Genomic DNA, 12,242 nt, shown 5'->3' on the forward strand with positions numbered 1-12,242 from the left:
AAAAGTCACCGCTCTTGCCGCCAGATTTTTAAATTTCCCAACTCCGACAGCATATTGATCGTTCTTATAAACAATTTTTATCAGTAATCATACAACTGTCTCGTCCAAGTGCACCATTTCGGAGCACGCAACTCCAAAATATTTACCCTGTTGCGTATTGTCTTTCTACTTATAACGGTCGCTTGAACCTTGTATAAACTCAATATTCATGTACTTTTTACCTTTCGATTTGTTCCTACTCCCACGAGTATAAGCAGCCAGTTTCGAATAAGAAGAAACAATACTTATGTTATAACATAAGCGTTCATAAACGAATAAGCGATAGGCTATTTGTAAACGTGTAATAAAAGAAATCGCAGTAATGCAAGAAATGAAATTTACAACAGCCTGAGTTACAAGTATTTAATGATACCTGTACATCGATGTGTAAGCTGTATTAAAAAATTGTATGATTTCATCGCTTGTATGATTATTGTCAAACTGTAGAAAATTAGCGAAAATAAATGCTTGTTGCTAAATTGAAACATAAATTTGATGCTAATTATTATTTACGTACGTTTCATCGTAACATATGCAATCGCGGATTGAAAACATAAATAATATACCAATGTAGATTGTATGTATGTTTACCTATCGCGTGGATATTTTCGCTATTATAATCGGTCAAATCAAGTTCCCCATATATTATTCCACCGGAGGCCAGCAAAGCCCTTGGCATTGTATTAAGAGGATTTGAGACTAAATATATAAGGCTTCGTGCTGTCTATAATTTCTACCTCTTAAATTCCTAATGGAATTGACGAAAGCAAATACAATTATTTCTTCTCCACCCTGTTTACCTTACACTTTTGACACATTTCTTGAACTTGAGATTTCGCATATTTATGATGATTATCTGTGGCTGAAAATTAGAAAAAAAAATATTACCAACGAATTATCGAATCAATGTCAAATTAATATTGAATAATAGTCTGTAGAAGAGCGTTAAATATCTTATGTATCGTTGCTGAAATTCAAAATAAACCGGTTATTAATTTATGAAAATTTGTCTACCAGACTCATCCTGGCACAGCGTTTCACCTAGTATTTTCAGCAATTCTGAAACCTGTTTGAAGTACTCTGTGTCTTCGTAGAATGCAGCTATCGTAGAGAAACCTTGTACGATAGCACCTAGACGACTGGAATATGGGAATATTTAAATGTATTTCGCACCTGTTCCAAGGAGTCTGGATAAAAATTTTCTCAATTTGAATGAAATCATACAAACATCTTGATAATGCTGGGTAGCTGCGACTCCAAAATTCTCCTATTTTGTTTATAATCATCCATTATGGCTTGGTATTGCCATTGAAGCTTGTCCATTTGAGACAGAGTCAGTTTAGAATTATCCAACAAATTTTTAAAGTTTCTAGCAGCGACGGCAAAGTCTTTCTTCTTCATTTTATGATCGTCTATAAGAGACTGCAGCTGTTTGGATACCCCTATATTTTTAGAGCAATTCTCCATCGCGTCGCAGAGTAAACGCAGATTATTATCCTTGCAAGATTCGGCCTATCGAAAAATACATTTTGTAAAAATACCGCTGCTGATGTTATCAACAGACTTAGTAACATGATTTCAATTCGAATACCTGCCTAAGTCGAGTTTTTAAATCGGCAGAAACGGAGTTTCTGCAATTGATCATTGGGGAGGATTGGGGTAGGATCAACCGATGAACTAGGTGAAAGGCTCGCTGTGCCGAGACATGAGACACTTGCAAAGAGCTAATGTGCTGCATCAGAGCCTCGAGAGCGTCGGTGGCAAGTTCGAGATGTCCAAGTAGCGCCGTTTGCTTATCGCTAGACAAAGCTTCCTCCACCTGGCTACCGACCAACTGTATTTCCAGACTCTCTCGCATCCGCTGAGATCCGTCTCTCGTACCACTCGATTTCTGTTAATTGACTAAAAATATTTTTACCAATTTCAACAACTTGAATGATTAAAAATTATCCTCAAATTTTGCCTTTCAACTGTTTACCGAAAATTGACTCTTTGAAGATTTTTGTTTTTTATAATGGTTGCGACAAGACAAGCATGCAATCTGCGGATCCAGTTGAGCGACAGACGCATGCAACGTGTTGAGGAGTGGCGATGATGACCTTGATCTTCTAACGGAAGACGTGTCCTCTTCAGAAGTTGGAACCAAGTGCATCGAGTATCGCCTTCGCAGTACAGGGTCGCTCCATCTGGTGTAATAACACTTCCGATCCTGTGATCTAGACATGATTCATTGCTCTCACAAAGTCCCACAAAGCGTAGCGTGGTACATTTCATAGTCTGATCTAAAAGATCTACAATGTAGGATACATTGGATTATTAAACAGGTTATTTAGTTGCATGAGAATATAAACTATACACTCAATTTATAAAAAACTATGTTAAGCACTTTCAATTAGAGTCGAAATTAAGTCAGTATATTGAGAATTTTTCATTTTTGGTCAGTGTTACTGTTCTCCAGTAGTCACAATTTGCTACAGTAACAAAGCCACAGAATTCGGAATCAAGAGTTAGCGGTGAAATGGAATAACTTAATAAAGAGTAAATATTATATTTTTACATACTCAACTCGAATCGTCATGATACAAGTGTCTTCGATGTAGTCTTGAATTGCCAAACAAGAAGCCAGGCGTATTAGACCAATCTAGATAAACATACAATGGTTTTCCCAACGATATCTGTTTACAGAGAGTTTGAATAATACGTGGGAGTGGGGTATGGCAATTAAAAAACGATAGAGACGTTATAATTATTGTTATAATGTTATTTTTATCATAAGGTTATGAAGATATGACTTATGGCTTCAGAGTAAAATTAAACAACATGACATAAAAATGACAAATGACATAACAATGAGGATTGTTCCATTGCTACACTAGACGCAACAGAGACAAAGGTAACTCGTAATCAGCAATTTTTGTATGTGTCCATGTATGTATGTATGTATGTGTGCATGTATGTATGTATTCCAGAGGTCTTGATCGCCACATAACAACCAGGCACATTAACCGCATTAGTGTTAATTTATTAGAAACTTTAAATTCTATTAAATGCAAATCATGGACTGATACACTATCACTGTATATTACAACAGCGATAAGGTAAATATTGAATTACTTGATCGTCGGAAGATTTCTTTCTGGCAAACTGGGAGTAGGAGCAGAGAAGTAGAAGATTCTAATTTAAGTCAAACCCAGTGTAGCTGACTTATCATTTTCTTATTTGTTGTGGTACTAAGAAATTCAACTGAGGAAGGTTAAAGTTATCCAGAACAAGAAATAATGGAGATTCGACATCAGAGTTTGAATTAAACGACAGAACGGCCAATGTGTCTGCATGAGATTCGGCGTTTTCAAAAACGTGGCGCGATTTCAAAACCGTATACGATAAGGGATTTTAAAGTGATTGTTGCAGTGTCACAATGGATCAATCCTATAACTATAAACAGTTTTATTTTATTTTTGTTTTAATTTATAAAAGAACAATCCAACTTCCTTATATGTATATATTCAGTTTCTTCAGATCAACTTAATAAAATAAAACGACACGCAGCTACGCCGAAGCTGATATAAGCAGTATCCTAAGATTATTCTCATGTTTATATGATATTGTATATATATTACTATTATCGTTATGATTTATTACACGGATTTTATTGATGATTCGGCAGATCGACAATATTAATGATGAGTATTCACCGACGTTAGAAGAAGAAGGTTTGAAAAGTTGGACCATTATTATTATTATCATATTTTGTTCTATCGGCTACTTGAATAACTCTACATCGGCAGAAATAATTTTTTTCTTTCCTTTTCTCTTCATTGCAACAAATCTTCGATTATTTCTGCTAAATTGTATAAAGAGATATATTTTTATGATAGAAGTGTGTGTGTTTGCGTGTATGTATATATGTTTACATATATGTATATATATACACATACGTACATCGGGTATGTAATTCATAGTAAAATGCTAACGAAATATATGTATACGAATACTCAATAGATCCCTTTGGGAGTTGAAAAATGCCTTCTTATGTCTGACCAAAATGTGTCTTTGATATAGATTCATATAATACATATGGATAAAATGATCAAACGTAAAAACATAAAAACGAAAATGCGTTATAGCAAACAGCAAATAAGTAAGATGGTAATGGAAGAATTGCTTTTCGCAGTCCGACGCAAATACTTCATTGGTCAATTTATCGATAAAATCGACGTCTCCGTGCTGGGATCTATTTGTATGTACATAAGTCTCAAGTTGGTAAAAATATAACAAATGTATGTATAATCGTTATCTTTGATTTCAAGAAGAATGATTGGACCGTAAAATTTGGCAATATCCTGCACCACTGACAGAATTGAGATTCAAAAGAAGATTCTATACGATTTCAAAAATATGACCATTACAAAATTGTTTTACCGACGATTTCTTTCCAAGCCCCACAATAAAGTTGGTTCGTTCAATAGCCTTAAGATTTATAAATTCTATGTACAATTTAATAAAATAATAATAATTAATTTAATAAAGATAAATTTTTTCTTTGTATTATAATATTGCGTGTAGTTGTATTGTATTGTATTATTATTATTATCATTATCATCATCATCATCATCATCATCATCATCATCATCATCATCATCATCATCATCATCATCATCATCATCATCATCAACATTATTATTATTATTTAATTAATTAAATATCTGATTTGATTATTATTAGTGATAGCGTTCAATGGTCGAATTGAAAAAAACAGAAACAGAAAAAAAAAACACATTACTACGAGCAGTGAATGTTGGTTGGCACAGACAATAGCTGGGTTAAGGCACTTTGGGTCGATTGATATTCCGCAGAGCCCACCAGCATTACCACGTCGTTATCTTCTCTCTCTATCACCTCAACTTGATTTTTTCACAAAAATTTGAAATTACACCTCCAGTTGACGGTTCGATTTTTACTTTTCTTTCTTCGTCTTCATTTTCTTCTTCTACTTCTTCTACTCTTCTACTTTTCTTTTTCCTCTTCTTCTTCAACTAGTTTACAGTAGAATAGGCTGTTTTCATGAGCGTTGCAGTGGTAAAATGGGTAGTCCTACCGCCCTCACAGTGGTTTCGTAAAGTTTGCTGGGAACATGCCCTTCTCAGTAGATCCTTCCTTCACACCCATTAACCACCCTTCCTCCTATGTTTCGAGAAAAGATAAGAGCAAAAACGATTTCAAATTTACACATTCGTCACGGCAGACAAACGGGATATATTTTATTTTCAAATAGTTCAATTCGCAACCAATAGTTATATGTAACGGTGAACCATCAATATTTCAGTACAGAATTTTGTACCTTCATCATTCGTACCAACAGAAATGTATTGATAACGTAAAAATAGTGATTGCTCTCAATATAATGGGTAAAAAATTATTTCTGTTCATCGGATTTGGTTACCTAACTGCAAGTGAAACAACTTTTTTGGAGTTGAATTCAAAATTCTTTGGCTGGTTGAAATTAGAAGAATGAAAAATAAGACAAACCTGTTCCTCGGGGTCTTCATACTCGATAACACGAATGATCTCCCCAACGTCGAACGACAATTCGTCCACATCTTCACGCGTGTACTTGTAAGTTGCTTTCACCCTGTACAAAACACCGGGTGGCAAGTTGTCTGTTGTCGCCCCTATAGATAAATTGGTACCATTTTGATATTCCACGTCTAAAATGATTCAATTGCTGTCATTAGTGCTGGGCCTGCTGACATTGATATTTATAAACAGTTCTTTTTTTTCCTCTCTCTCTCTCTCTCTTTCTCTTTCTCTCTCTCTCAACAAGTCCATGCACAATTGACAGACAGAATTTAATGGTGTTTATCTAGTTTACATAGGCATGTATCCTACATTGAATACTAAAGCGGATATTCTAGAAAAGCATCTCCTTTCATGAATCTGACATTTATTTGATCGAATTTCAACTAAAGCGTGCATTTCTGTTTTATTATATATCTCATGACTTCTCGTCTTGAGACCAGAATTCGGATAAATGAAGTGCAAAAAATGTGCCGATAATTGGAGTATTCAGAAAAGCTACTTGGTACGGTCACACCGTTAAATTCACACATTCCAACTCATATATAATGTATATACATACGTAGAATGAAATCCAAAACTTTCCAACATTTCACAGAAAAAAATTATCAACATACAAACACTTGAAAGCAACAATTTTTCTGCCATGGTAAGCTACAATTCAGTCATTTTCATTAACCAATTTTGCGTGTATATTAAATGTCCTGCTCCCTGGTTACTTTGAAAGAATTGCATCTGGACACAGTGAAGGTCTTCCAGTGCTCTTTGAACCTCAAATTCTACACTCTGAATTTGCTATTTATGGGTAGACTACACATACCATATAAATTGATACGATAAACACCCTCGAAAGTCAAATTCACGTGAATATTATGCTAGAAAATAATTTACCGAACTAGGAGGCATAATTATCACAAATGAAATTAATAAATTTCCAGAGTCTCCGATCCTGATACTTTTCATCGAGTTACATGCAGTTTAGATAAAGAATATGTTGAAGATTTTAAGGTAACTATTATGCGTTGACTTCAATGAATGAAAAGAGTAAAGCTCGGTAAGTTCATGATTATTGTCTGCGAAACTTTAAGATTCAGAATAATGGAGAAAATTGATAGCATGAACGAAGATTCAAACTTTCCAAAACTCACTTTAGTTTACTGATCATCGGCAATTAAAGAAAAAGACTAGATGAATAAATTTGAAAGATGCTAAATTGTTATCCATATCACTATAATTATTGTCTGCGATTTAAATCTGTATTTTTCTTATGATTAACGAAGTGAACACGTACTAATCTTCTTGCACTATTGCTGTGTTCTCGAATACGGTGTGTGCTTACAATAGACAGTAGAACTTTTTGGTACCCGAGTGGTTTTAACTACATGTATAGCTCACCAATTGGGATATCATATAACTCCTCAACTGGTTGGACAGGCTTGATTGGCGGGCTTTCAGGAGGGCCATCTTTGTTATTTAAGGAGTTAGCATTGCTGTTAGCGTTGCTGTTAGCATTGCCGTTTATTTGAGTAGTAGGTGAAGTATCTCCAGCAGCGACAGTCGTCTCGCCCAATACTGTAAAACACGACAAGTGCCACACTCAAACCAAGCTTCAAACCCTGCATAATGTCATTTCTCGCCACATAAAAGAGCAAATTGCTGGTTCTTTAGTAGTCGTGTTTGTTTTTTTTTTTCTTACTTCAGACACAATTTCTCAAAAGCAAATGTTAATTATTATTAATGTCTTTACCAGGAAAACAAAACGAAACAAAGATAAAAAAAACATCTTATTTTCACTCAAAACATATTTTCAAGTAGATTTGTAATCAGATTTATGCTAAACGATCACGTACCTGCTGATATATTATTCTGCGCTGGTTGCGTGTTGATTATCAATCTGAAACAGATAACGTTATACTTGGACCTCGACGATCATCTACCGTTGAGAAATATTCGAGTCTATAGTTGAAAAAAATAGGAAGGAGCTTTCGTATTATGACTTGATGAAATTAGTTGGACTATATGTGAAGAAAATTAGTTATAACAGACGTTATTCGGTAAAGTAGAAATCAAACTTACGACGAATTAGCGTTTGGCGATTTTGGCGATTGCGACTCAGAGTTTTTCTTCAATGTATAAGATCCTCGCTGACTTTCGTTGGCTAATTTGTCTACTATTGCTTCAAGCTCAGAATAGACCTGAAACAAGATGTAAAACTTATGAGTAACAATTACAAGAAGGTTATCGACGTAAAATTCATTTTAATTCTTTGATTTTAAACCTAATGATTAATCGTACAATATTTCTACTCATTTGTACTCACCTTGGCTGTCTCAGCATGAAATACTTGCTCGGCGGCGAAAAGAGTCTGCAGATTAGTAACCAAGAAAAGAACACGGGAGTCGTATAGCGCAGGCAATTCGTCATGAAGTTCTGAATTCAGCTGTTCGTAAGTTCGTTTAGCTTCATCCAATTGTTCTTTGCCTCGCGAAACTTTAAGCTCGTCTCGTTTCTTCGGATTGCCTTGTAACGACTGGAAGCTATGTCTCTGTCCATCGTAGTCGACAAGCTTACGTCCTCTCTTGTCTATTTTTTTCTGAAAAAAGTAAAAGCACTATCTGTAATCAAAGTCACCCCGAATTATCCAATTAATTTAGTACTTTGGTAGTCAGCGTAACCTCTATAATAATGGATGCAGTATTGACAACATACTATAATTCGAAAGTTATGAGCAATGAAATGAAATAATTGTAAAAATTACTGTGTGTAATGTACCCTCATCTCAGGAAACTGGCTTTGGTATGTGTTGAGGGGGACAAGGACTTGATCGGCCAATTTATGAGTGAAATCCTGCCACAGCATGTCCATATTCTGTGCCTGAACGTACAGAAGGTCGTGTCCGGTCCACTGGCTCTCATAGATTTCATTCAAGGAATCCATGAGCGTTTTTGAAGCCGCCTGTACCGCTGAAATTCATTCGAAAAGATACTCAATTATTCAATTACAATCGCATCGCTTCAAAATATCTATACATCTCTTTCTTTTCTTGTCAAGAGAGAAGAAAAAAAAATTCAACATTTGCAATAATTACTCAATTAAAGCTGAAACCTAAACGTTGTAAAGAGACGGATAAAATTTTAAAAAAATGTTAAGATTGTTCGAATCGATTTCAAAAAAATTTTCATCTGCTTTCAAACTTCTCATAGTTATTATTGTTACGTGTTTCAACATTATTGATACATCGGATAATGGCGTCAGCTAAAATTGCCTAATAATAATGGAAAAGTATCGTCGAGGTGGAAACGTTACGCATGATGAGATAAGTATATAATATACCAAAGCCGTGGCTCAAATGACAATAAGATGAAAATATTGTTGATTATAAATACGAAGAAGTAACGAAACGGAGAAGGGAAAAATAAATGAGGGATTTTTTTCTCCGCGTACGCTTTACCGCGGAAGTTTTTAACAAGTAATTTTAAATTCTTCGCTCAGATCGTACATATTCCGTTTACCATCCATCGTCCCGAACCATCCGCCGATTTACAGGCAAGTGTTGAATAAAAATACAAACAAGGATGCCCTCGTTCTTAAAATAATTTATCACGTAAGTAATATTCCGTTGACGATACATAGATAGACAGACAACTAGATAGACAAACGGATGTCCTGGTAGATAGATAGGTAACTAGGTAGACAGATAACTAGATAGACAAACAGATATCCTGATAGATAGATAGGTAACTCGGTAGACAGATAACTAGATAGACCGGTAGTTAGACGAATAGATAGACAGATTAATAGGCGAGATAGAAATATATCTAACAGTCGGAAATTGTGGTATAAAAAGAAGCTTCAGCGCACGTGTAGTTAATTTCAATGGACGGTATTCATATGACCGCTGTAAAGCTTAAAAACTGACACTGTCATTTTTCAACTACGTAGCTCAATTTGACGAATGACGCTGTAAAGTCACAATATTACGCAAGGCTAGATAATACATGCAATACGCTTGGACTGTAACACGTATAATAAGCAACGGAAAGTGAAAGTGCGCCGAAACTTTTCTATCGATGAATTTTCTGCAATATTACACAGTACAGTAAGTTTCTCTGTTATTTGTACATGTAAAAAGATGCGTACATCGTCGGATTACGTCGCAAAACGGGCAGAAAAATGTGAGAATATTCCAGCAATCGATCATCTTCACTCAAATTAGCGGAATTTCATTGCAAAAATGCTCATTTTTCATTCGATGAAGGCAGAACGAATCCATCTTGTGCCAGTTGATGAAAAAAAATACTTTCAATGATAAACTTGACGTTAGATTGACTCGGCTGACTTTTTCAATTATACTAATACATATTGATCATGAAATGCCAGAAAAATGATACGCAGTTTCCAAAAAACAGATGAAATAATATACGGATTTTCTCAAATCGAACTTGATCCAGATCATTTTGTTGGATTCCAGTCATCCTTGTTTTACAATTATCCAAGTATTCATCGGTTGAGTTGAGTGAAGGAGATTATTTTTAGGGATTATAATTACCTCTGATACACCTAATGTAATTGTTGAACTCTTTTTGAAGCCTGTTGGCCGCATTCTGCTGTCTTGTGAAGTTTTGTAAATGTTCATCGAAGATGTCGTCAGCTGTCCGGTCTACCTTTCCCAAATTTTGAAGAAACTGCAATGAAAAATAATCATCGATTCACATTTAATTATCGTCGAATTCAAACGTTAAACAAGAAACGAACAAAGTAAGAAACCGAAAGCTTTTGTTTCAACTTCGCATTTGTAACGGAATTTCAGTTTCTTTGTATTCTGACCTGGTAAGTTGCTGCGAAGTTTTCGCGTTTCGATATAATATTCGTTAAAGCTCTTTCACTTCGAGCTAGTGAAAATTTAACATTACCGTCAAATAAGTCCTAATTATATTCAGTTATAATAAATTATTACCGAGTATATTTATAGTGGTAAATTTTCATAACATAAAAAATTGTGAAAATATTAATACCGTACTACATATGTTAATCTTAATAACAATAATAACAGTCACCTGGATTTTTGTAAGAAGAAAAACTCTAATTTAATTCCAGTAACGTCCCAGGGAATGAATCGTACCTTAATAAAATCTCAACGAGGAGATTAAAATGTGGCCAAAGCGCAATAAGCTTTTGTAAATAAAGACAAGACGTTCGGTTAACGGGCAGGTTTTGGGTCGAAGAATGAACGAGTGGGCGACTCTTGGCGCAAAAGTTCGTGGGCGAGAGAAAAAGGCGCGTGCGTGATTTTTCGAGTTGTTTCGAAGCGATTCGCCGGTATCACCATATCAGGAGATACGCGAGAGGAAAGCGATATGTATTCGGAAATGGCGAGTGACTGGGAGTCTCGATCACCGCGTCAAGTGTTTACACCATTTATATTTGCGTGCAAAAGTGCCTTTTGTCGAAATATTCCAAGTGACATCCGCATTGCGTTTGATAGCAGCGACAAGACGCCAAAATAAAGAAATTTTGATAAGAGCAAAGAAAGCGAAAAAAAGCTCCCTGCTAATTTATTGCCAATTATATTCTCCGTAAGCTTGAATATTCGCAATATTTTTATGCCTGTCATAATAAAAACTTTCAAACGATCTCTGTGAAAATATTTATTGAGGAATTTTTTCTTTTTCTCGACGAAAACTTTTTCGCACAGAAAAATTTTCCACCCCAAATGTCAGTATGAATCGATAAAAGTTGGGTACATAATATGCCTCTCTTTCCCCCAAGTTAATTGCACACGGTACGTGGGACGAGTCTTAAATAAAACCAGAATCGCGCTGACTCACAAGTCACAAAATTTTATATCATTCGTTCGACCGATCCGCTACAAATACATTTCCACCTAAGGAGAAAAGATTATGCAGAAGGGAAAAAAATTGTGTATAAAATTTAGTTTTTTACGCACATCCTCTCATTGCTTATATTAATTAAATAATTAACCAAAGATATTTAACAGAAAAAGATTTTATAATTAATGCGTTAAAAATCATCAGGCTCTGATGGTTTTCATGCGATTATAACGTTTTTTCAGCTCATTTTCAGTGCTGGTAAGTCTTTCACCGATTGTCTGAAAATTTTGAAACATTTTTTTTCTCAAACGATTCTGGAGATCTTTATAGCAAAGAAAAAAAAGTCCAGAAGCATTAGAATCAAATTAAAAAAAACAATACCAAAATAGTTTAGTGATTTTTAAAGTTCTGACTATAAAACATTTTCTCAAATCGTTTATACCTTAGCTTACGTCATTCGAATTTGTTCGGATTCATTTCAATCACAGTAAATACGTTACTTCACTTCTATCCGTCGCATCATTGGCGCAAGTAACATTTCTGGATATTTTTATAAAACTGTTCATTCTGTTCTCCTAACTTCATCCTCAATACACGTAAATATCGATATTCATAAATTCCGTATTTTTCTCCATCTATTTAGACCATTTTAATATACTGCAGCTTCATTTTTACGACCTGATATGCCGCAACGTTCGCTGCTAAATAGTTGTCTATAAATTTATAGAGAAGACGCATTTTATACTCGTTATGGCTGCACATCGAAGCCTCGCTTTTATAACGAGTACGATAAAC

General features: G+C 34.9%; 2 protein-coding genes across 7 annotated transcripts in view; both read right to left on the reverse strand.

Annotated features, from left to right (window-relative positions):
* Nucleotides 1–391: 391 nt before the first annotated feature.
* On the reverse strand, nt 392–2,263 carry LOC107223712. The gene is made up of 5 exons (XM_015663491.2): nt 2,018–2,263; nt 1,631–1,930; nt 1,268–1,551; nt 1,054–1,178; nt 392–901 (listed from the first exon to the last, which is right to left on the reverse strand). The coding sequence occupies exons 1-5, from the start codon at nt 2,261–2,263 to the stop codon at nt 816–818; spliced, it is 1,041 nt and encodes a 346-aa protein (XP_015518977.2). The 3' UTR covers nt 392–815.
* Nucleotides 2,264–4,713: 2,450 nt separating this feature from the next.
* The window catches only part of LOC107223715 (amphiphysin), a 40,373-nt gene continuing 32,844 nt past the window's right edge, over nt 4,714–12,242 (reverse strand). For 2 of the 6 annotated variants that reach the window (XM_015663497.2, XM_046739089.1), the window contains exons 2-9: nt 10,166–10,301; nt 8,389–8,579; nt 7,937–8,209; nt 7,693–7,811; nt 7,467–7,510; nt 7,012–7,188; nt 5,569–5,747; nt 4,714–5,223 (exon numbers count right to left, since the gene is read on the reverse strand). In XM_015663497.2, coding sequence (XP_015518983.1) covers nt 5,143–5,223; nt 5,569–5,747; nt 7,012–7,188; nt 7,467–7,510; nt 7,693–7,811; nt 7,937–8,209; nt 8,389–8,579; nt 10,166–10,301 — 1,200 coding nt within the window. In that variant the 3' untranslated portion in view covers nt 4,714–5,142. Of the gene's footprint in view, nt 5,224–5,568; nt 5,748–7,011; nt 7,189–7,466; nt 7,511–7,692; nt 7,812–7,936; nt 8,210–8,388; nt 8,580–10,165; nt 10,302–10,673; nt 10,760–12,242 lie in introns of those variants that run through there. The other 4 variants (XM_046739094.1, XM_046739090.1, XM_046739093.1 and 1 more) reach the window with 4 other exon arrangements.

This window comes from Neodiprion lecontei, chromosome 4 (assembly GCF_021901455.1).
Source record: "Neodiprion lecontei isolate iyNeoLeco1 chromosome 4, iyNeoLeco1.1, whole genome shotgun sequence".
NCBI classification, from domain to species: domain Eukaryota; kingdom Metazoa; phylum Arthropoda; class Insecta; order Hymenoptera; family Diprionidae; genus Neodiprion; species Neodiprion lecontei.

Coding starts and splice junctions, on each gene's coding strand:
- LOC107223712 (XM_015663491.2), bottom strand. CDS start 2,263: ATGTCTAGATCACAGGATCGGAAGTGTTATTACACCAGATGGAGCGAC. Junction 1,931..2,017: donor CTTCAAAGAGTCAATTTTCG/GTAAACAGTTGA, acceptor GTCAATTAACAG/AAATCGAGTGGTACGAGAGA. Junction 902..1,053: donor GCTGTGCCAGGATGAGTCTG/GTAGACAAATTT, acceptor TCTAATTTTCAG/CCACAGATAATCATCATAAA.